General features: G+C 45.6%; 1 protein-coding gene across 1 annotated transcript in view; it reads left to right on the plus strand.

Annotated features, from left to right (window-relative positions):
• The first annotated feature begins 1032 nt into the window (after positions 1 to 1032).
• The window catches only part of FOXO1 (forkhead box O1), a 69735-nt gene continuing 45411 nt past the window's right edge, over positions 1033 to 25356 (plus strand). The window contains exon 1 of the mRNA XM_080614444.1: positions 1033 to 1872. Coding sequence (XP_080470570.1) covers positions 1273 to 1872 — 600 coding nt within the window. The 5' untranslated portion in view covers positions 1033 to 1272. The remainder of the gene's footprint in view (positions 1873 to 25356) is intronic.

A 25356-nucleotide genomic window follows, 5' to 3' on the forward strand; every position in this document is an offset into this window, starting at 1 on the left:
TAATTTTAAACAGAGTAACACTTCTGTGTTGCCTCAAACATCTCTCTCTGCATGTTTATGGGGTCGGGAGGAAGACGTGCACGTCCTGTAACTGCTGCCCCTTTGGAAAGGGGGAATACAAGCCTTACTTGTATTCCCAATGTGTGTAAGTCCGAAAGTCCATCAGTATACAGTATTTTCCCGAAGGCCAAATTGTGTAGCCTTGGGCTTTGCCAGGAAAAAATATAGAGCATGTTTAATAGTTGACTTACAATGAAATTATCCCGAGCTCCCGTGCCTGCCCACGGAACAAACCACCAGCTCCCGGTATGAAAACACGCTCAGCCGAAGCGGAGGTTTATCACTCCGGGAGGCGCACACACTCTCTGAAGAGGAGCCGTCCTGACAGGGAAGGAAGGGGGGAGGCAGGCAGGGAGGGCAGCTGCCGCAGTCAACGGTCCACGGTCCTAGGGGCGGGCCGCCGGGCTGCTGGGGGTAGCGGGTAGCCGCCGGGACCCCCCCACGTCCCCCGTGCACCCCCTCAGCAGCCGCATTGCAACCGGGGGATGCCCTCAGATCCCTCCGATCCCCGGGGGCGGAGGGCAGCGGGGCAGTCGGTGCGGGCGCTAGGACCCCACCGACAGCAAAAGAGGTAGAAACACTCTCGGAGGCATTTTCCATGCCCCTCACTGCAGCGGGCCGTGCGAGCAGTTACTTCCCTGGCTCCTGGCGGCCGCAGGGCGCTCGCTCCCTGGAGGGGCAGGAAAGCCCCGCACCGCTCCTCCGCGGCCCCGAGACCAGGGACGTGTGTGTGTGCGAGGGGACTCCGCCGGCCGGCCGCAGCTTCTACCCCCTCTGCCGCCGGAAAACAAAAACCACCCAGAAACAGCACGGGGGCACCGGCACCCTCCTGCCAAAACGGCCCCGCGGCGGGAGGCGGGCGGGCGGCGCGGCGCTGCCATTGGCGCGGCGCGGGCCGTCCCACCCCGCCGGGAGGAGGAGGAGGAGGAGGAAGGCTGGAGGCGGGCCCGCACAGGGCGGTCGCTCCAGTCGGTGCGCGCCGGGCGGCCGGGTCGTTGCTGCTGCCGCTGCCGCCGCCGCCGCCGCCGCCGCCAAGGAGGGCAGGGAACCGGGAGCCGGACAGGGGCAGAGCGGCGGGGCCGGAGCCGCGAGGGGAGTTGGCGACCGCGCCGTCGGGGCCGCGCCGGTCCGCGCCCGGAGCCTGCATGGGGCGGCGGCTCTGAGTCCTGCCACCCCACTGCCGCCGCCGTCGCGCTCCCGCCCCGGCCCGCCATGGCCGAGGCACCGCAGCTGGTGGACATCGACCCCGACTTCGAGCCGCTGCCGCGGCCACGCTCCTGCACCTGGCCCCTGCCGCGCCCGGAGTTCAACCCGCCCAGCTCGGCCACCTCCAGCCCGGCGCCGTCGTGCGGCGGACAGCCCGATGGGGCGGCCGGGGCCGCGGCTGGTGCCGCCGCCTCGGGAGCGCTCGGCGCCGACTTCATCAGCAACCTCAGCTTGCTAGAGGAGAGCGAGGACTTCGCGCCGCTGCCCCCCGCCGCCGCCCCCCCGGAGGCGGCCGTCTGCCGCTGCGGGGACTTCCCAGCGCCCGAGGCCGGCTGCCGCCTTCACCCGCCGGGACCGCCGCCGGTGCCGCCGGTGCCTCCACCCGTAGCCGGTCTGTCGCCGGGCCCTGTGGCCGGGCAGCCCCGCAAGAGCAGCTCGTCGCGCCGCAACGCCTGGGGCAACCTGTCCTACGCGGACCTCATCACCAAGGCCATCGAGAGCTCCCCCGAGAAGCGGCTCACCCTCTCCCAGATCTACGAGTGGATGGTCAAGAGCGTCCCTTACTTCAAGGATAAGGGCGACAGCAACAGCTCTGCCGGCTGGAAGGTGAGGGGCGGGTGGCAGGGGACACCGCACCCGAGGGGTCTCCCGGGAGGCTCCGCCGCGGCGGCGCGGGCGCCGTGCTCTGCGCTGCACACAGTGCCACTCGGGCAGAGGAAGCCGCGGCACTGCGAACGGCCGAGCGCGCTGCCAGCCGCGCACTTTGCAGCGCTCCAGCTCCGTGCTGCTGCTTTCTTTCCTTAAAATACGACTTTCTTCACCCGTCCTCAGCGACAAATCCGAAGAGGATAAAAAAAAAAGCGTTTTTGCCCTCCCCCCGGTGGGGCGCAGGAGGGGCCGGGGCTGCACCCCCCGCTCGCCGCTCTCCGCCTATCCCCTTTCCCCCCCCGCCCTGCCCCGCCGAAAGCAAAAGTTCACGCCGTGTCACGGCGCCATCCCCGGGCAAACCCGTCGGGAGCACCGCCGCCTCCCGCTCCCCCAGGGCGACCGCCGGGGCCGGGGTTCAACACCCGTGTCGTGGGGTGGCCGTGGGCTCCGTGGGGCCACCGCCGCGTCCCCTCGGGGCTGGCCGGCCCCGATGGGGGGTGAGGGGCGGCCTTGCCGGTAACAGGGTTTGCCGTCAGGTGGCGGAGAGGGGGCAGAAGCAAACAGGGATGGGGAAAGACCGGAGGCAGGACAAGGGTTGGAAAAATACCGCGTGTTTAATGAGTAAGCCTCTGTATTTGTCTTGATGGCTTTGTTAAACCTTGGTTGCGGGAGCGTCTTCCTCCTGTTAAATAGTGGGACAGAGTTTCCTCCTGCAGCGCAATCTCTGTAGCCGTAGCAGGCTGGCGGCAGTAGTAACCTGTTGGCTGTAGGGATTTGTGCTCAGACCTGCACAGGCTGGGTCCGAGAGGCTGGGGCTGCTCAGAGCCAGGCTGTAAGGCCGTGCTGCTGAGTGCTGCTTCACCCCCAGGTCATGGGGGAGCCGCTGGCTCTGGCTAGTGTCCTGGGCACATGGCCCTGAGCCTGGTGTTGCTTCGCGTGGGTCTGTGAGGCCACACTGGCCTTTGCCCACCGTGGTGGTGGCATTGCGAGGCCCGTGGTACCCTCCAGCTACACATCCCTGTGCGTAGCGAAGGCTTGCTGCTGCTGCTGCGAACGAGCCCTGCTCCTCGGAGGCCTCTGCTGAGAACGTGTCGCTCACCTGTGCCCCTGCTCACAGCAGAGGCAGACGCGTAGTTCTGCAGCACTGTTGCGTGAGAGCATTGTCAGAATGAGCTTCAGCCCTCTGCGTAAAAGCAGAGACTCCTCCGCCCCTCGAGGGATTAAATGATGGGAATAAATGTGTGAGCTGCACGCATGGCATCGGAGCATTCTGGTGTGTTCGTGACTTAGTTTCAGTTAGGGCCAATCAAACTCTTTGCTTTGCTTCTGAGGATCTGTATTACATGCCTTTTCCAAAACAGAAACTGTCAACTCAAACCCTGTATTTGTGTATTTTTAATTGCAGAACTAGGAACGTTTGTCACATCAGTTTTTTGTAAATTTAATTTTTTTAGAGGTAAGCAGCATCCTGCTAAGGAAATGGAGATTAATCCTAAACTCATTTTTAGCTGGAGGCTTTTAAGCCTTTTTAAAGTAATTTGTTAGTTTCTGTCAATGTGTTTGACTAAGAAATGTAAAGGCTAATTGTCTAAAGACATCTTTCATGAAAACCCTTAATAAGAGTGAAATGATTGATAGCTGGCAACTTTTAAATAAGGTAACTTGTCACTTGAAAAGGCTGGGTTTTTTTCCTCCGTGGTTATTTCAGTCTCCTTGAAAAAAGCCAGATGCATCAAGTGCCTTTTCAGAATGAGTAGAAGAGAGCTAAAAACCAAACCAACCAAAATAAAATCAAAGCAAAGGAATCCCAAATTCAAGTGAGCAAACTCCGCTAGCTGTGTAACTGACAAGGTGCTTCCTATTTTATTGCTGCTTTTCCTGTGGTGCTTTAGCAAGCAAGTTTTCCAAAACTCCCTCTGACAGATTGCTCTCTTCCTATGCCCACATGCCTCTGCTGTGACAGGGGGAGCCGATACTGGCGTGTTTTTTGGCTGGGCTACCCTCTGATAGGGTGCACGACGTACCCTGTCACTGCTGGGCGATAAATACATGTGTACTCTCCTACCAAAATTAAATAGTCCCTGTGTTTTGCCTTGGACACATTTTCCTCTAAGCCCTTCCTTTGGTTGTGTCAGTGCCAGGCTGCTCAGAAAGTTACACATTTGCAGCTTCTCCCACTTCACCGAGGTGAGTGCAAGGTTTCTCAAACACGCTTTTTCAAGTTCAGTTACTTGTGGCCACTGGGTGTCAATGCTATAGCTGGTCTGGTGAGGCGCGCAGCCCGTGCACCTCGTTCATCACCGTTTATCCATCCAGCTAGGCTTGAATAGGGATTATTTGTATTCTTGAGTTTGGGAGCTGTCGATTTGCTTGTGCTCTGGGGGCTGGGGACCCGCTGTAGGTGCGGGCACAGGGCTGGAAGCGAAGCCTGAGTCAGGCTAGGGCCCGGCAGAGGAGGAGCGTGGCGGCGGGGATGCGCCCAGATCAGCGTTCGACTTTTTTGCTGACAGGGGGAGCGCGGGTTCGCGTTAGAGCCTGGCACTGACTTGGGGCCGGGAGTGCATTGCGCACGGGTGTTTTGCAGTCTGAGAAAGAGGGTGGTTTTAGTCTTCTTTTCCCCTTAAATCAATCTCTGAGACGCTTCACTCTGTTGGATTTCGCATATTTGTAAGTGCAACAAGGCACCTTTCAAATTATACGCAAAATCTAAGATATACACAAGAAATGAAAAAGAATGTGCACTTTCTGTATAGTGGCAAGGCTGTGTTTCTCACCCAGACGTTCAGGGCTAACTGCTCTAATGCTTGTGAGTTATGCACTGCCCTGATTTAATATCTGATGCTGAGCTGCTTTTTAATTTTCCACTGAATAATATTCAACAATGTCAGCATTATCTATTAGGAGCTCAAAATAGCATCTAGGTTCTTCCAAATAATAACATTTGAATAAAAATAGCTTTTAAAATAAGGGTAGAAGCCAAAGGTAGTAACATAAAATTATCAGTAGTAGCTTATTAAAGTAGGTAAAATTGTTCTCAGTTATACAAAGTAGTTTATTCCAGCCTTTCTTAGCACAAACTCTACTTTATGAACAAAACCCCCACTGAGCCCTAGGGAAGCAAAGTCCGCATGACCTCTGAGCAGTGGCTACCTTGAATAAAACTCTGAGGTGTGCTCTGCCAGATCTGCACTATTGTTGATTGTGAATGAGTGCTGATAGTGGCTGGTGTTGCTCAGACAAAGCTAAAGCAAGAACAAGATCTGTTTCTGAGATAACAAATTGTTATGAAAGTTGTATGGAAGAATGACACTTTTTTCCTAGTAGTCATCAAGTGAAAGCAACTTCTTCCCTCACATGTGCTAGTGGGAGACATAGGGCTTTAAACAGCGTAGTCCCCCAAGAACTTCACCACAGCTGTAGGTGAATCTGATAGCTTTTTGGCTAATCATCATCTATATAAAATTTGAAACATCTGTGATGTGCATATTTCTTATGTCTTTGCTTCATGGCAAGATAGTTGAGATGGATTGTAATGGAGCTATCACAGTTAACCTTTCTTGAATGGTCTCATCCTTTTAGCCTGCTTTTGGTAATGGGTTAGAATAAAAATGTGTGATTTTTCTTGAGTAAAAAACTCAGAGTTTTGGTGTCATTCATCTGGAGGTGGATGTGTTGTTTATTCTTCACAGTGGCAGGTGTTAAGGTCACGTGTATCTACACCTCCTAGACTTCTAGTCCCAGGAAAACTCGATCACCTAGATTTATTTGTTGCCATTGCTGAAGGAACGAGAATAAGTGATATCTAGCTGCAGAAGGATGAACGGATGTAAGCCTGAAATCGTGGGGACAAAAGAGGCATGGACCTGGTGCTTTTGGGTGGCCTTACTATAGGAACACTGTGGTCATTGACTCTGTTTAGTAGTGTATTGCTCTCCATGCAAAATAAATTCTGGGTTGCGGTGTATTTGATTTGAAAGCCACACACAAGTGTGAAGTGTTTGGAGGACTTTGAGAGGACAAGAATAATCTTCACAGAAGTCGTTTAAAGCTTTTGATTCTATATTGGTGAACAACTTAAATCATGGAAATTCAGACAATTTATTTAAATGAAATGAGTATGTCTTTGTGAGGTTTTTATTACACATTTTTTCTTCTCCATGGAAGTATTACAACTGAAGATTGTCTTGAAGAGTTGCTGTGTGTTCCCTCAGTGGTGGGTGCCTACATACCTGTAGGCATTTATCTCAGCCCCTTTAGATGCTTCCCTAGGTGATCTGTGGACCCCTATAGCATCATGCATTATATTATACATACACACACACATAAGCATATATAAGAATGTATGTTGGGTTTTCTGTTAATGGATTCTGCCAAGTTAAATGCTATTACAGTCATATCTTCTTATATGTGGCACTAGTAGTAGCCTCAACAGCTGGAAGTTGTAGTTGCATCTGCTCTGCTGTGATGCCTGATGTCAGCTGGGGCCAAATCAGTTCCAGCTTCTGCCCACCCTGTTGTGAGTTTTACTATTTAGTAGCTTGCATACCTGATCACTGCCACTAAAAGTACTTTGTAGCAGCCTTTTTTGTCTGTGAGTCACCAGCTTGCATTTTGCTTAGTTTCAGGTATGAAAGTTCAGCTTAATCTTTGCAGGTGTAAGGTGCTTTCCTCGCCTGAGCCCAAATAACTCATGGCAAAGCTGCATCACTATCCTGGCCCTTAACTGTTTGTTCCTTTAAACTTAATTAATTTCTCCTTTTATATTTGCCTTTTTAACCTTGCCCTTGCTTAAAGGAAAAAGCTCATTCTGAGCTCAAACCAAACACCGCCTGTTTTTGGGGCAGTGTGGGGGATTCCCTGGGCACATATCTCAGGCAGGTTGTGCCTGGGAGGGACAAAGCCACTTCTCAGCAGCTGGAAGGCTCATGATGTGGCCACTGCCCGTGGCTTCTGTTGTTTGGTGTATTGTGTCCCAGTGTTCATCGTGGTTTTGAGCTTCCCATCAGGGCCTTGAGATATGCGTTAGAAATGCTCTTCGTTTTGTTTGCCCATTTGCTATTTGTGCTATCTGTTCAGTTACTAATATAATTACAGGTAAGATTAAACACTAAAACACAACGCCTGAGTGGCTTTGTATACTGACATAATGAACTAAATTTTCCTGATTTTTCCTGACTTTAAAGAACTTCATGCACAACTGAGGTAACTGCTCTCTTTGCCACCTTATTCCTTATGACATGCTTAGCTGCTTCCTTAGTATCATAATTTTTGTGTTACTTAGTTTCACAAGTTGTGACCAGTGAAGTTGGAGGTTTAGGGAACTGGGGCTTTTGGTGCCTGGGATAGAAAGGGGAAGCAGTGTGAGGTGAGGCATGTGAGGGTTATTTTTTTTTCAATACAATGATCAGCAGTAAAACAGGCAGTATTTTTTTGTATTTTAGTTTTTTTTGTAAGACTTCAGAAATGATGTACTCTTGAGATGTCTGTTCTGACTTTTTTTTTCAGTTTCCAAAGCATAATGCTACCTAAATATATGCTCCTCTGTTTACACAACTGGTGAATATTTTGTAAAATGAGCGCTTGGCTTTTGAAACAAAAGTGCTGCTACATTGTGCAGCCACAGATTTGTGAAGTATGTAAGGCTGTGGCTACAGAGGTTCAACCTTCAGCCCCTTCTGTTTCGGGAGAAAGTTCGTATGTAGAACAGGGGTTTCTAGTGGAAGTTATTTTGTAACCTTGATTAATGAATATTGACATGTGATATAGTGAAGAAACCTGGTATGTAGTTTATTGGTTTTCTCTTTCAGAAATATGTAAAACATGGATATATTTACTTTAATATCAACTCCTATAAAGAAGGAACTTTAAATTTCCTGATGCTAGCTGCAGCTAGTCATAGTTAAGGATATGGTAATGCATACTGATATTTTAATGAATTTTGTAGCATTTTATTTGTAAATCTGGTTTCTGAAATGGGTTCTAAATATGGGGGAAACATCACTCATCATAATAGGCTGTACTTTAGAAATGAAGTGCACTGGGAAGAGTCACATTTTGAAGAATAGCATTTGCTGTTCCACAGAGAGCTTCTTCATGAATTAAATTTATCTCGGAGGACTAGTGTATTCACATTTAAGTATTATTTCTAAATATACTTATTAATGTTATTCATGTGTTCATCAAGAAAAGGTGCTTCATTCCTGTACTGTAGTTTGTGATATGCAGACGTCTTGAGTTAGTGGTGCAGCAGCTGTATCGTGATGTTTCCTGGTAGATCTCCATTCCTAATGGAGGAGGTGGAGGAATAAAAAGAAGAAATTAATCTTCTCTTACTGGATTGATGATTATCTGCTCAGAACTTCATTAGGCCTGATACTCATGCTAGATTTCGATGGTGGATACTGATCTTTACCAGATCACTTAAGGACGCAAATGTATTTAGTTTTGAAGCACTTCTGCAGTGAATGGGAAAGGTTTAGCAATGCTCTGCTTTGTGGTATATGGGACCAGAAGTGGCTGTCTGAGTTTAAAAATGTAGTCACTGAAAACCCCTGGGACTGTGACAGCTGCTGCATCAGAGAGAGACTGGAAATTTGCTGGAGGAAGGGAGGGCAGCCCTCATATGGCTCACACAGCTTACTGTTGTTAAAGGCATCTTTCATCACTGCACAGTATCAATGATGTTATAGTTCTGTTTGAAAATACGTCTTATTCTAGAGTTGATTAAACTTAAAGGTACAAGTCTTCCCTTGTTCTGGTCTCAGAAACGTAATTTTTGGGAATGCTAGGAATCCGTGCAGCTGGAATTGCATTCAGTCCCATTGCCACTTCAAGCCAGCATGCCAGGGATGGCTGTGACTGCATTTCTAAGCAGCCCATGTTTCTTCAAGTGTTTTGCTGGTGTGTGCAGCCCAGGCTCGTGTTGGTGTGAGCATGTGGGGCTCTTTCTTCATTTTGTTCAGGCTGTTTTTGTGGCATAGGTCTAAGGGGTGCAAGTTCTGGGGCCTGGCACATGTGTGCTTGAGAGAACATACTGGGTATGTGTGGGACATGGTCTCTAAAGCAGTAAATATTCAGGTTTAAATAGAGCTCATTGCCAAAAAAGGCTTGCAAGCAGAGGTTCCCTTAACCCATGGCATTTGCTGACTACACTGTGTCCTGGCTGTGCTTTATAATATGTAAAAGCATTTATTTAATTAGCTTTTTAATTTAATCAGTTTTTAAATATCTATCATTTAGAGGCCACTTTGTGCTGGGCCTCCATGCTTCTCTTGTGCCAGGATGTGAAATGATGGAGTGGGCTGTTTTGTGTTTCTTGCATTTTGGTGTTTCCCTATAAAAACAGTTAGAGACACCTCCACTTCAGTTGGTACTAGAACGAAATTTTCATCGTGCCCAGAAATCAGGAAATTAAAAACTTTTTTTAATTAAATGAGTGGTGTGAGTACATGAAGGAGTTCTACATGTAAGCAGCCTTTGTGCTCTCCATGGAAACTAGTTTTGGGGAATGTTGGAGGCTTATAAAGACAGGAGATGCAGGGGCAGCTGCTTGCTGGTGATGCTGATCAGTAGCAGCTCAGTAGCTGAGCAGCCAGGGCACTGTTCTCTTGCTCTGCTGTTGCTGCAGAGGAGGAGGGTAGCAAGTAAGCAACATTTACCCCACACCACTGCTGCTCACCTGGAGCTGGTCTTCAATCTCCATGTGTGGAGAGGCAGCAGCTGCTACATGCAGGCTATGTCCCTGGCTGCCCCACTGCCCTTTCTGCTGGCAGGCCCACCTCTGGGGAATCCCTGTTCTTGCTGATGGTCTCTGCTTTAATGCTGGAGTGATCTGTGCCTCCTGGCACAGACACACCTTGTGGCTGTTTTGTTTATATGCTGACCTATTTAAACGTGTACAATATAATTAGTTTTACTTGTTTTCCTACTTTTTTCCCTCACTCTTCTTTTTGGCAGGTACTGTGAGCAGGCAGCAGAGGGTCTTTGGTTTGTTTTTGGAAGGGGAGCTCTGGAGCATTGGAATATGAGCATTCATTTTGTAAGAGAAAATGAAAGTGTTTTTTTCCCTTCCTGAATAAAGGCTATACACATAGTTCAAAATATGGACTCCAACTGTCAAAATCCTGTTGACAGCCCCTCCTGCAATGAGAAGACTGCAACTTCTTCAGTTTTCTTGTGCTTAACTCCAGAAACTGTGACGTGGGTGGAGTTTCACTTAACCCGTCACTGACTTTTCAAACTGCGCAGTTAGATAAGACAAGACTGAAGCAACTTGCTTAAATGTGGTGACTTGTTAGACCGCATTTATTGTGCAAATGAGCTTACGTCCTGCAAGATCAGCAGAAACACTTAATGTTTGCCTGGATGGAAATTAATTAAAATTGGGTGACTGAAATTAAAGGAATGGATTTGTTGCCCGTTGTGTTTTATGAAGCTGCCTTTCAGTTCCCACAGTGAGAATTAGCACAATTGCAAATGTTTTTCTGGCATATGGGAGTTTCAAGTCCAAGTCGATGCTAACTAAATTCTGGCATCTGTAGCCTTCTTAGATTTAGACTAAACGTGTTTCATTTTGTCTGTTGCTCTTTAATAGATGTTCAATGTAACTGAAGCTACTAACAGGAGTAAGGACACTAACCATCCAAAAATATACTGTTGTGGTGGTGGTGAAGGCTGATTTGGTTCCAGTTTGCATTTGCTTAAACCTGATTTGAGTTAATCTGCTAATTTGAATGTAATTGTTAGAATTAAAAGAAAAAAATTACCTGTGCCGTGCATATCTTGGATATATATCCAGATTTAAATTTTGATTGCCAAAAGCATACTTACAGACTGAGAGATCTTTCGTGTTTGCCAACTAAATTATATCTTATAGTGATGCTTTGCAATATATAGAAACTCCTAATTAGATATTCAGAAAATGAAGATGCTGTTATTCAGAGATGCTTCATAGCAGGCCTCCGCAGTTCTCCCCTGTCAGGATGTGAAAGGATTATGTGCTCTGTGCTCTTGCTCACTGTTAACGTGTTGATTTCTCTTTCCAAAAATACTCTGTTCAAATGTGAACCTTCAAATTAAATGTCATTATTTGCAACCCCCACAACCCCTTCTCCCAGAAAACCTGGCTCTGAAGACATCCCAGTGGTGTGCTGAGGGAAGAGGGATCATTCCTGCTGATGTCTCCCTTCTGGAGATGCATAATTAGCAGGTGTAGTTTGTAACTGTTTGGTTAGTGCCCCTCTTCTTTCCTTGCTCTCATACCTCCCTTCCCTGAAGGACAGCCTTGTGAGGCTCCAGCATCAGAGTCTGTGGGGATGCTCCCAGAGACCCTTAACAGCAGTCCTCTCAGATGCAAAAGACAGAAGATGTGAAGAGGTGGTGAGCTGTGAGCAGAAGGCTTTTTGGGGAAGACGAGCCTGGCTTCTTCCCTGGCACTGGCGAGGTGCTGCTGTGCCCATTCCTTGGGGTTTTGGAGCCTGCTGGTGGGGTCCTGCTGAAACGCCGCTGTCTGTTGGGCGTGTTTGTGGGTACTTCCATGTTTGCTGCTCAGGTGTGAAGAGGAGGTCAGGGAAAGCAATCCCATTTCCTCTTAGCAGTTACAGGGAGAAGTTTGCAGTGATTCACCACGGAGGTTTCTCACTACTTAAAGCACATCCCTTGGCCTCTCTGGAGGATAGTGTGCTGCTGCTGCCTTTATTCCTCAGTGAGGTCTTTCCGTATCTCCAGAGGTTCAGGAGAGGAAAGCAATGCTTGTGCTAAAATGAAAGGTTCATGATGGAAGTTGTTCCAAGATCAATGTTTATTGATTAGATTCAGTAAAATTACTACTATTTTATCTTTTTCAATGAGCTTGTGGTGGTGTTAAGGAAGTTTAAATTACCAGAGCCAGATCTGGCTCAAATATCTGCAGTTGCTGTTTGCCTGTCACCACTGCTACGCTTGTCCTGCTTCAGCCCTGCTCTTGGAACTGAGCTCTGCAGCTCCAACCAGCAGCTGTTTGAAATTCATGGTGAGGATACAGCCTCATGTGTGATTTGATCAAATTGTGCTGTATAATTCAAACATAAATAAAAACACACTACATGGTTTTATCTGGCTGAGTGTATTTAGATCTTGATTAATATCTAGAAATCTATAGTGAAGGAAGCAATACAAAAAGGTGTATTTTGGGTTTTTTTAGGTGTGAAAATGCAGAGTGTGACTGCAGGATTAACTCAGAACAGTTTCACTTTTTTGTAGTTGTTACGGTGTCGTTGTCTTGCTATCCTTGGGATGGTATTAAGGCAGAGCTGGAAGGCACCTCTGTGCTTTAAATGCTCGGAAACCTTGGAGAGGGATGGAGAGGGCTGAACCCGGAGCTTTCTATTTCAGCGCAAGATGAGTGATTTTTTTTCCTTATTTCGCTTTTTTCCTGGTGAACATACAGCCTTTGAGTAAAACTATGGTGTCAGATCCTTATGGTTGTGGGTTTGTCTTTGCTGCAAGAGCTGAGCATCTCTCTTAACATTGTGAGTGTATATTCTAGTCACTGGAGTATTAATGCTGGTCTAGGGTCTGGTCCCTGGTACTGTTGGTGTGTTGTGTCCTTATCTACAAATGTAGTAAATCTAGTAAATGCCTTCTCAAAATAAAAAAAGAGGATGGGAGTTTAAAGCAGGATTTTAAAATGTAGCCTGTTGCAATTGATTTAGGGAAAATAAAGAGATGCTATCTTAATGCAGACTTTTCCATGCTTGTTAGGAAACTTGAGTCACTCTTGAATAATCCAGTTTGTTCGGTCTATGAAAACCTGATACTGCACTCTTGCCTATTTCTTCTTTACAGTTCTGTGGCAATAACATAGTAATAAGTATTAAAAGGAGAAACCATGATCTTCTCTGCTTGCTGTCCAAGCCAACACTAGTCATTCACTGATGCTATGAAGTCATTCTTTGCTTTGAGGTTTCTAAGACTTTGCTCCCATCATCTGCTCTGGGTAAGCAGTGGTGGCAGTAGTGAGAGTCCTGGTGCCCTCCCACTGCCTCCAGCTCCTCTTCAGACCACCCTCCCCTCCCCGAAGAGACCAGTTCTGCAAAGTCCACCCTGTCCTTTGACAGTGATCCCTCTTTCCCCCTCCTGGAGCTCTGGAACGAAAATGAAGATGTAAATGAATTTGCCATGATTGCACAACCCGGTTATGCAACGAGGCTGACGTGGTAGCGTATGCATATGTAGAAAACGCCTTTTTGAAGAGATGACATTAAGCACAATTTCATCACCTTTTCCCCAAGATGAGGGCAACTACGTTACTGGGTTCAACCCCCTGGTTGGTTAACTTGCATATCAAAAAACCTCAAATATTCAGCTTGTGCTGACTGAGTATTATTGTTGATGGAGCAAAAAAATATATTGGTTCTTGTGGACTGTTTATTTGGGAAGGAGATTTTAGCTTGGGGCCCAGAGTCAAGGCAATTAATGTTACAGTAGTCAGTCCTGGGGCAGTGTCCTGCACTGTAGTGAGTTTCTGTACTGTCAGCATAACCTGAACCGTCTAAGTGTGTGTTTTGTTTCTTTTTTTCAAACGAGTGATGGAGTTTCAGTTGGAGGCATTGTGTGCTAGCCCAGCAGGTCCGTGAGCGGGCGCTCAGCATTCCTTGCAGCTGGGAACCCAATTTTAATTTCTCCGGAAGACGATGTGCAGCGCTGCTGACTCCTGTCTTCCATGTGAAGGAGGAGGGCTGATGGCACAGTGCTCTAACTGCATTTTTTGGGCAGGTAAGGTTGCCTTGGCACTGAATGTGATGCTGGTATTTGTTTTCTCCCTTCCCTTGTGAGTTACCCTGTGTGTCACACCGGCTGGTGGGCAGTGCTGGCTTGGGAGCCCAGAGTGGGACTGCAGCCGAGCAGGGGTGTGATGCCCCTCGCTGTGTTCACTCACTCCCTCAGGGCTGTCTGCTGGCTACCCATGTCCTCCATGGACCTGTGAGTGAGCTGGGGGGCTACAACTGGAGCTTGGGGTGGCTCCCTTGGTGGGTGTTCTTACCAACCAGCTTCTTGCAGATGTCTTGGACATAATTGCTTATGCCCTGGGGCAGGGGATAAAGGTCCTGTCTGTGTCTTCAGCTAAGCATTTACATTCAGCTGCGGGACCTGTGGGAAATTGTTCTTCCAGTTAAGATGTCTCTAAAAACTGAATCTATTCCATCATGCCAGAAATGGCTCATGCTGTCGTTAATGTGCTTGGCCTGAATTTGGCTGGTACTTTTTTAGTTACGTGTAGTAAAATAAACCTTTTTGTCCTTCAGTTGCTTCCCTTCTTTCTTCTGTATTAATTCCTGGCAGGTAGAACAAATAAATTATATCATCTTTGTACGTAATGCTTTTTGCTGATTGAAAGAAAAATTCTGCGGACTAAGCAAGTAGACTGACCTGATGACTCCCCATGACAACTGCCTAGTTTTAAGTTAGCATTCAGAATATTTTTATCCTAGTTTACTCCTTAGAGGCTAATAGAGTGCTGCTGGAGTAATTTTCAGATGAATCATGCCATCTGCCATGTCTGCTTTGCTGTTTCAGCAGTAGGGGAGGAGAGGGAATATATACATAGAGTGGTCTGAAACATTCATTGTAAATCTTACTTAAGTTTTAGAGTTGCTTTTTTTTTTTTCCTATCAGCACTTGATGTTTCTTGCTTTAGTTATCAGTTTAACATGCAGCTTCAGCACTGATATTGCTCTGTTGGGTGGTCAGTGCTAAACTGTTGCAGACACGCAAGGCACAGGGCACACTTGATTTGGTCTGCTAGTGAGTTGAAATGGACTATTGCAAGGTTCTTGTTTGAAAACAACAGTTCAAATGCTGATCCTTAGGGCTGCCGAACTAGCCGGCTGTAATTTGCACCCCCCTAAAAATAAATGATAACCATAAAGTTGTAGACAAATGAAACTGGATTGGGTAGCCTGGCAACGCAGAAGTAAGGGTCACTTGTGGAGTGAGTTCTGTAGAGCTCATGTTCAAGACCTGTTCTTCCAGGAGCTCTCCTGAGCTAGGGGAGGAGCATCCCCAGTGCCCAGCTGTCTTACCTGTGGGGAAGAGAAAGCTGACATTTGAAACTGCAAATTCATAACCACAGCAGAGCATTGGACGTGTTGTATCCCATCTTGTGTTTTGTCCAGAAGCAATTATTTGGGAGACCAGCCAATCCGTTAGTAAGATTCTTGGGTTTGGATTTGGGTTTGGAGGGGGCTGGAATCATAATCTCAGAGTTTGTACTTCAACCCTATCCCATCTTGGAGAAGAGGGTATGATATTAGATAATGCTTTAATTGTTACCATGCAGAATAAGTTCTTCTGACATACTAAAAATCTTCCCTTGCTGCCTGCCCTAAAGATCTAATTTTCTCATAAACTGATTTGGCTGGTGAACTGTTGTAGCACTAGTACAAATAGTACAAAAGTACAAATAGATTTGGTGTTTTGTTTGTATCTTTAGTTTTTTTACAAGAATTTTATCTCACGTGCTTGGTTCTAGTGCCCTCAAAAACTGTATTTGAAGAAATTGAGAGTAGAATACTGAAGTGTGGTGCAATTTAACAGTTTTCCTCTCTTTTCATGCAGTTCTCTTGCTCTCCTCAAGGGAATTATATATCTGGTAAACTCCAGAATTAATTATGTGAGGTCAGCTGAAGGCCTGAACAATAGCCTGCTTTCTTTTTCAGGCAAGAAAGACAATTTTTAAATGCCAGGAATTAAAAGCAAAGATTGCTTGCCTATGGAGAGAAGTTCTTGCGCCAGATATTGAGCTGACATGCAGGCAGATCTCTGCTACCCTTAGATGAGCATTAGTTTATGCCCTGAAGCAAATGGGTTATTAACTCTTGTAATTCTATTTTAGCATGTTTAACAACAGATACTGTTGTTTATAAAACCCATTTAATCCCTTTTTAATCATTACAAGTTACTTTCCTGCAGCCATGGGTTCCAATGGTTAGTTATTTATTTATGGAGTAAAACGTAGCATTTGTCTGGTTTTCTATGTAATTTTTTAAGTAATTCTTTAATGCCTTGGGTTAGAGTTAAAAAAAAAGAGAAAAGGAAAATAAAAGGTTGGGTCTCTATTTCTGTTGTGTTCTCCTCTCTCTTCGTTCCCCACTCTTCAAATACCTATAGCAGCCCCTTACTCTTCTACTCTTCAGACTCTCTTGGTTGCATCATCATTTCCCTTACCTTTTCCCTGGCTGCTGCTGTCGTTGATGTGAAACACCAGCAGAAAATCCTGTCAGATTTTTGTTAGCTCAGGCTTTGCTCTGCACCTCAAGGCATTTATTGATAAATAAGGGCCTTGTATTATGGGATGTATACACAGGAACATGTGACTGCCCTCTGCATTGGATTTGGGAACATAGGAAAAAGTGGTGATGTTGGTGGCATCATGATGCCCTTAAAGGAGGTAGTGCCTTTTCTTAGAGCCAAGGGTGCCATGGGGGAAAGGCCAGCAAGCTTTCAGGTGTGCAGGAGTTTATTCACATGTGAAATAAAAGCTGTCTGTCCTGGGTTCAGCAGTAGCAGTGGGAAAACATCGGAGATGGAAGGCAGCTGTATGGAGTCCTCAACGACAAGTTGCAGAAACTGCTGAAGGAGAGGGTGAATCGAGTCAGTTTGCCGAGGTGAAAGCCATCCAGCTGGCCCTGGACATTGCTGAACGAGAAAAGTGGCCAGTACTTTATCTCTATACTGACTCATGGATGGTGGCAAATGCCCTGTGGGGTGGTTGCAGCAATGGAAGCAGAGCAACTGGCAACGCAGAGGTAAACCCATCTGGGCTGCTGCACTGTGGCAAGATATCGCTGCCCGGGTGCAGAACCTGGTGGTGAAGGTACGCCATGTAAACGCCCATGTACCCAAGAGTCGGGCCACTGAGGAACACCAGAACAACCAACAAGTGGACAAAGCTGCTAAGATTGAAGTGGCTCAGATGGACTTAGATTGGCAACATAAAGGTGAATTATTTTTGGCTCGGTGGGCCCATGACACTTCAGGCCATCAGGGCAGAGATGCAACATACAGATGGGCCCGTGATCGAGGGGTGGACTTAACAATGGACACTATTGCCCAGGTTATTCATGAGTGTGAAACATGTGCTGCAATTAAACAAGCCAAACGGTTAAAGCCTCTTTGGTATGGAGGACGATGGCTGAAGTATAAATATGGGGAGGCCTGGCAAATTGACTATATCACACTCCCACCAACCCGCCAAGGCAAGCGCCATGTGCTTACCATGGTGGAAGCAACCACCGGATGGCTGGAAACATACGCTGTGCCCCATGCCACTGCCCGGAACACTATCCTGGGCCTTGAGAACCAGATTTTGTGGCGACATGGCACCCCAGAGAGAATTGAATCAGACAATGGGACTCATTTCCGGAATAACCTTATAGACACTTGGGCCAAAGAGCGTGGCATTGAGTGGGTATATCACATCCCCTACCATGCACCAGCCTCTGGGAAAATCGAACGGTACAATGGGCTGTTAAAAACTACACTGAGAGCAATGGGTGGGGGAACTTTCAAGCATTGGGATACACACTTACCAAAGGCCACCTGGTTGGTCAACACCAGAGGATCTGCCAACAGGGCTGGCCCAGCCCAGTCAGAACTTTTACATATTGTAGAGGGGGACAAAGTTCCTGTGGTGCACATGAAGAATTTGCTGGGGAAGACAGTCTGGGTTATTCCTGCTTCAGGTAAAGGCAAACCCACTCGTGGGATTGCTTTTGCTCAGGGACCTGGATATACTTGGTGGGTAATGCGGGAAGATGGGGAAGTCCGATGCGTACCTCAAGGGGATTTGATTTTAGGGGAAAACAGACAATGAACTCAATTGTATGCTGTTGCCTGCTATAGCCATCAACTAGAAGTCTGCAGGGCACCAGCGACTGGCCCTGACTTCCCTCCAACCATCATCCCAACAGAGAATGAACTTTGATAGAACCGGATGAGTTCTACAGTAAAGGAATGATCAGCATCAGCAGACAACGATCCAACACTGCACACAGCTTCTCCTGCTCTGAAAGACTGTTACAAGAGATGGAGCCCAACATCATGAACCGAACGGACTCAGTAGCTTTATAGGAATTGGTCTGTGCACTAAGATAACAGTGCACTGAAATGAGAGTGAGGGTATATGGAAAATGTGGGATCTGAGCATGACGTGAATGGTATGGAACAAGGGGTGGATACTGTCCTGGGTTCAGCAGTAGCAGTCAGTTTTTCTCCTTCTTAGTAGCTGTTGCAGCACTGTGTTTTTGACTTTCAGCCTCGAAACAGAGCTGATAACACTGATGTTTAGACTGACCAAGGACTTTGTGAATCTCATGCTCTGCCAGGGAGGAGGAGGGGCCGGGAGGAAGCAGGGACAGGACGCCTGACCCAAACTAGCCAAAGAGGTATTCCATACCACAGCACGTCATGCCCGGGGATGTAACTGGGAGCTACCCGGAAGGGCACGTCCTCTTTTCGGTCGGGCTCTTTTCCGGCGAGCGGTATCATATTTTCTTCCCTTGTTATTTCCCTTATCATTATTATTATTGGTGGCAGCAGTAGTGATTTGTGTTATACCTGAGTTACTGGACTGTTCTTATCTCAACCCGTGGGAGTTACATTCTTTCGATTCTCCTCCCCATCCCTCTGGGGAGTGGGGGGGGGGAAGTAGACTGCATGGTTCTGATTTACGGCCTGGGGTTAAACCACGACACTGTCAAACTCAAAACTATTTTCACTTTCAAAGGTGATCAGAGCAAGAGCATTTTTGGCAGGTGTAGAGAAGGGGCACATGAGGAGATGTAAGTCTGAGTGGCTCTTCCAATGGATAGGAGAAATGGAAGCTATTTGAGCTTAGAAGGTCGGTGGGAGGGGTGGAAGAGAATAACCCGCTGTAGTTATTGGTGTCATTGCTGATCTTTTCCTTGTGTTTCCTATCTACTCCTGCGGCAAGCTGCTGCAGCATGTAGCACAGATACCCAGCAGACGAGCTGATGTTGCAGCCTGTCCTTTGGAAACCAGGCTAAAGCAAAAGCACACCAACTATCTTAATTTTCAAGTTATAATCCAGGTTGAGACAGAGGTAAGAAATAATTTCACCAAAACTCATTTACTAGGTTAGGTGTCTTTATCTAGGCCCGTTGTGTAAAAGTAGCAGCAGATGATGCATACATAAAACACAGCTCACACCCTGGTCTTCAGGAATTTACCTTAGCCTGTGAGCCAGGGCAGGGTTGTGGCTGAGGATATTTCTTCTGAGGTAGCAGTTCCCAGACTGCTTCAGTTGCTCAGCTGAGCAGCAGGGTTTAGTAACACACCAGCTGAATGTGCAGCTGTGGCCCAGGACAGTGTTTTGTTTTCGTGAACCAGCTCTTGGGGCATTATCCCTGCTTTGGCCCAGCGGTGAGTGTCCCTGTCTGACGACAGCGCACAAGGCTGAGGACGTGGTGTCCCCATGACTCTGCTGTGCTGCCCTCTGTGAATATTTGGGGTGACGGACTTGAGACCTGCCTCCCTTCCACGCTGGTGGTCAGGAAAAGTGGTGAAAAGGAGAATTTTGCTCTTCTGGACAATGTATGTTTGGATACACATGGATAGCCCATCTGCTCAGGAAGAGGGGTGGAGAGCACCAAGCCTTTCCAGGTTTGTTGCTCAGTCCTGGCCACTGTGCTGGTATCTTTGAGCATCTTGCAAAAATCTGCCCTCTCTGCTAGCCACTGGGATGCAATGTAGCAATGCTGCCTTGCACAGGGGGTTAATTCTGTGCTCTGTCAAGTGTGTCTGAAATGGGTGCATATATATGTATAGAAGCCATTTCCCAATGTAGCATGATAGGACAGTGATAACATTTATATCTTTCTGACTGTTAGAGCTTTGCCTCTTGGCTCTGATTAAGCCAATATTTAGTCCATAAACATTTTTTCTTTTAACGTTAGGTCTGCTATTGCAAGAGATTTTGCCATGGGGGCTGGGTGGCATAAAGCAAATACCTGACTGACTTGAAATAATTTGATTAGTCTGTCTTTTGCTGAGAGAATCCCTTGCTGAGGCCTATCCTAGGGATAAATATGAATCATGCAGAGGAGAAATTGAAATTGCCAACCAAGGCTTTAAGTTTGTTGCTGTTAAATGACTGTTAAATGAGCTTTGCTGTAGGAAACATGCTTTTTCCTAGAAATGTCTTTGACATGTCTGAATTGTACTGAAATGTAGAACTTCCTTCCAAATTTCAGGAGAAAAAAAAATCAGAGGGCAGAATGTGCTTTTATTGTCAAAAACTTCTGACCACGTTTATTGCTTGTGCTGCTGATTTTCTAAAGTACCACTTACGCTGAATTTTATTACCTGAGGAATAGAAATAGAGTAGCAAACCATATATGTATTAACCTGAATATTCCCTCTCCCCATTAACACCTTTGTCTTCTGCCATGTAAATTTTGCCTTAATTTTCACATAGGTAGCACCAATAAGAAAAACGGATCTCGCTTACCATATAAGATTTGACTTTTCATCTTGTACTGGCAACCTAAAGATCATGTGTGTAACTGCTGATGGAACTGGTTGTGCAAGAGTCTGATGAGGTTCTCGGGTTCCTCTGCAGCATTGAAGCTTCAAAGTAAGAAATAGAGGTTTCTTCTTTGTCCCTGACTGATTAGCTGATGTGCAGACCACAGTCCTCTTCTGAGCTTCATGTGAGGTTGCCTGAAGTTAGACAGCCTAATAGTTGCCTTTAGTTAAGCTTAGTGGTTCCTTTCCGTGTGTTGACTTTTGTGATTCAAAGTACCTCTTGGTGTTGCAAGGGAAGCCCTTAGGTAACAGGAGAAGGAAGAGAAGACAGGTACATATGAAGAGAGTTAGGTAGTCTGCTTTTAGCTTAGGAGGTTGGTCTGTTTGGCATTGGTAGTCAGTGAAGGAGAATAGGCTCCTGCTCTTAACTGTTCACAAAGAGAAACTTCATCAGGCATGGTGAATAACTCCCTAGAAAGGAGGCAGCCTTTGTGATCATCCCCAGAGGTCCTTTTAGGCTCAAATTATGAGATACTATCAGTTTAAGGAAAAGGCCAAGGGACAGTTTCTAGTGTTGACAAAATAACCTCATCATATGCAAGCCTGTAGTCCTGAGTGCATGGAATTAACATGGTATCTCAGACCATGTTGTTTCTAGTTCATGTGAGGACTTTTGGCCCAATTTGCCCTTTTGTGCAGTTGTGGAGAATTTAGGAATCTCTGGGTTTCTCTGTACAGATTGTATTTTGGCAAACTGATTTGGAACCAAAGCTCTAGTTGTTGTGTTGTCCATACCACAGAGGCCACTAAAGGACCGGGAAAAAGGTTCTCTAAGAATGATTAAAAAACCAAGCATCTCCCAATCTGTAGATTAGGAAGTCATGGGTGTCAAATGCAGGAGCAACAGTCTGCTGCTCCAAAGTAGTAGAAAGGTGACAATCTTACATGGGAATTAACCAGTGCCTGACTCCCTGTTTACTAGCACTGGGAGGTCTTAAGTCTGGTCTCTTAAAGACTGAGCACAACCACACAATTCACACATAGTGTAGATGTGTTTTTTCAGATAAATAGCATAACTTCCATGCATTTGCAGTCTGAGAGGGTTTCTCCCCTCTTTCCATTTGAAAGCAAGGCCAGGGATACAGAGCAGAGTGCTGTACATCCCGGTTGCCTATGATGAAATATGCTCTTCGAGTCAGAGATGGCCATGATGTCTATCAGTCTCAGGATTGCCCACTCCGTGGGCAGACTTAAGAAATATCTGAACGGGAAGTTGTTTTGTGCTTCCTAGAAAGTTTGCAGAGTCTGGATGGTTTCAATATGGGGACAAAGGCCATGATGTGCTGGTAACCTCAGTGGGTTGCAGAGAAATTTCCTCATATTTGGGAGTAGTAGAGTTTTGAAAATCAAAGCAAACAAATGTGTTTTGTTTGTGGTGTTTATAAGAAAAGGCGAGAGAGGAAATGAGAAGTCTTTGAAATGTGAGTTAAATCGTGAGTGCCGTGAGTTGTTGTGTTCTTGTTTTTTGCTTTGTAAAATCCTGCTTTCTCTTGCTTTATTGTCTAAAGAGAAGACAATATGTGTCACAAAGAAAAGGAATATCTTAAAGGTATGTAATCTGCTATGTAATGGAAGGGCTTGTTATGGAGAAAAACTGCAACAGTATGACATGATAGAATTTCCTATTAGTTAAAAAAACACAGTCTTTACCTGGAAGCATGAACTCTTGTTCATGTTGTTTGCAATCACATTGTAAATGCAGATGAGAATAAAAGAAAAATATACAGAATTAGATGAGTGTTATAAAAAAGCTGCAATTAATAAGGAAGATAACTTGCTGTGATTTGTATTTAAGAAAACGGCTATTCACATGCAGAGAATTGAAATACTTCAAAGAGTTAAAGGAAGAGCTTGTGTAACTTGAAAGCTTCTGTGCTTTTTCCAACTTGGTTGTCCGGTTCAAGGTATGACGCTTGTCTGCAAGTCTCATCTTTAGACATATGTATTCTTTTCCATGATCTTTAGGTCAGAAGAAAGCGGCTTTTTTGCTCTTACTGATGTAGGATAGAAAAGAGCAGACTTTTGCTTTCAGAAGCAGTGCTGTGTAATGTCACTGAAGATCTGTTCACGTCACAAGCCAAAATGGAAATAAATAATAAAAAAAAATCCAGGAGCTTAAAATGAACCATTCTTCTTGCATTTCTAAAGGTTGAAATCCAAAGCGTGAAAGGGATTAAAGAATTTTTAATGTTTCTGTGGGATATTTAAAAATCCTTATTTCTTGCCATTCCAAATGCCGGGTGCTTGTGCTTCCCTGTAGTGTTGTCATCAAAATTGTTTTGATTTGTAACACTTTTTGAAGTATAGCTCTGATGTGAAATGTTCCCCCAAAACTATGGAAACTTTGTGCAGTTTAGAAAAAACTCCAATGAGTCACAAGGCAGTAATGAATCCAGCTTCTGTGCTCATCGCTGTAATATTCATATTATGGCTAACTGTCACAAAACATCACACAAATAAAACCAAGAAACCCCCCAAAAAGGTTCAGTTCAAGAGTTAAGTATTCTTGCTTGGGATCTTCTGTTCTGCTGCCAGTGGGTAGCAACTTGCTGGCCATTCCATGCTCTGTCATGGACCTGGTGGACTCTCTAAGGGACATTGTTTAGGAGGGGGTGAGGGGTGCTGTGGAGTTCAGGGGTTATGTACTGGGGGCTCGAAGTATTTGGGGGATGCAAAAGATAAAGGAGTGGAAGTAGTTAAGTTAGAGAGTGTGGATCATGGGGTTCAGGTTATGCCTGTGAGAAGTTGTGTGGGACATGTCAGTGTGAGGTGAATGCAGAAGATCAGGCGTGGCTTGTGCTTGCATAGCTTTAGTCTATGAACCTTTCACATGCCAATGTTTTCACTTATATTGATATGTGTTTGTGTTAAGGACAGCAAAGTGGAGCAATTGCAAGCAAAAGCAACCCTGAATGTATCAGAACCACCCACAAAATAGTCTAAAGCCTTGGGAGGCCCAAGAGGAGATGGGTTTTGGCATCCTCACTGACAGTGATGGGGCAGCCGAGGAGGAGCATGGGGCAAAGGAGAGGGCTGGAGCTTCGTGGGGGCTGGTGGTGGAACCTGGAGCTGAATCTGGGACCGTGAGTCAAAGTCCCATGACTCCATTGCAAGACCATTAGGCCTTTTAAGTAGCTGCCAAGAATTAGGGCTGATGGATAGCACCAGAACAGAACTTGAATTATTCGGGGTTTTCAGCTAGAAAGCAGCATGGGGTGGAAACCAACACTGCAGTGTGTCTCACTGGCAAGCTCTGGCACAGTGAAACGTGCATGGGAAGAAAAAGTCTGGCCTGCTGCAGCTGTTGCTCTGAGTCCTGGCCGCTGTTACCCAAAAGATCTTGAGGTTTTAAAGGTCATGATGAATTTGAGTTACTGAAGCATGCATAAGAAGCTGTAGAAAGGATATGCAAGAAGTGGAAATTGTTCATTTGTACATTTAAACTGTACATTTTAAAAGCTTGCTGTCAAGAAACACCACTTTAAAAACAACTTGGTACTTTTTATCTGCATTTTTGGACCAGTATTAGACTTTTGGTTGTAAATAACTTAGCAGTTATTGATGCCCAGTTTATTAGCAGCAGTACTCCTGGAATTAACATTTGCTTTTTGTACTCCATTCTAAAGCATTAGTTTACAATTTGTTTTTCTACATGTAATGGAGGAAAATGTCACATCTTTTTCCTACAGTGAAATACTGGAGAAATTTTATATTCTCAGTAAGTGCCATTTTAATGTAAAGATTTTTGTATTCTTTATATGTCTGATGTAAATTATTGTATATTTCAAAGTCATAGAGCCTGCAATTCTTTGAGACAGATATTTTCCCTGGAAACAATCAGGGCTGTCTTTGTGATACTCACTCCAGATTTTTTCCTTTTACTGTTTGTGCAAATACTGGTCTATTTGTGTTTTCTATTCTTTTAGGTATTTTTCTTAAAAAAGGATGCTGCCTAAGACTTTGATATGTAATTTCTTTATAGATTTTTCTGTGTTGTTCTGTTTTTTCTATGTTCTGTTGTTTTTAAGTTTTCTAAGCATGTAGGCCACTCTCTGTGTGTATACAAATACATGTGCTCTAAATTTGAGCTTCAAATAGCCATCTTAATGCATCTGTGCTTTTTGCCAAAGTCTGTAAAATAATGATGCTTATTTTCTTCTACTTGTTACAGTTCTTTTAGTTTGCAAATGGTGTAAGGACTGATTGCACCTTGCTTGCATTACTCCTGCTGTTATGTATTTCTGGTTTAGGTAAAGGATGAGTATTTTTGGGATGCTGGTGTTTCATCTGTCTCTTAATACTTTTCAGTGGGACATTTTGCATGATTTGTGTGTAATGTTTCGGCAGGCCTGCCAGAAATGTAGGGCACTGTTTGCTTGCTAGCAATGCATTGAGCAAGAGATAGTGCTTTTGCTCTGGAGTTTAAAGCCAGAGGTCCTGAGTGTGCAAACACCTGACTGAGCAGTTGTGAGCATGCTATGAGCAGTGGAACATGATTAAAGACAGCTTCTTGGGAGCAAAAGTATGAGCAAAGTTAGAGCCTAGACCTTTTCCTCAGCTCCAGCAACCTGTTGTTTACAGGAGCAAAGTGGTGGAATCACTTTGGCAAAGAGGCTGTTTGTCACAAATTTCATATTCTTTGGCTGCTTGTGCAGTATTTTTGTCTTCTGTATTTTTTCCTCAGGTATTGTTTTTGCAGACCATATTGAAAAAAATGCTGCTTTTTCTTTTCTAATTTGATTGTAATGAGGGCTTTGTTAATCAAAAATAAGCAATAAGGCAGAATGACTTGGTTATTTTTATATTTTCCTGTTTAAAAAAAAAAAGCCTCAGTAGTAAGTGAGCCACAATGAGCTG

The sequence above is a fragment of the Psittacula echo genome (assembly GCF_963264785.1).
Source record: "Psittacula echo genome assembly, chromosome: 3".
NCBI classification, from domain to species: Eukaryota; Metazoa; Chordata; class Aves; order Psittaciformes; family Psittacidae; genus Psittacula; species Psittacula echo.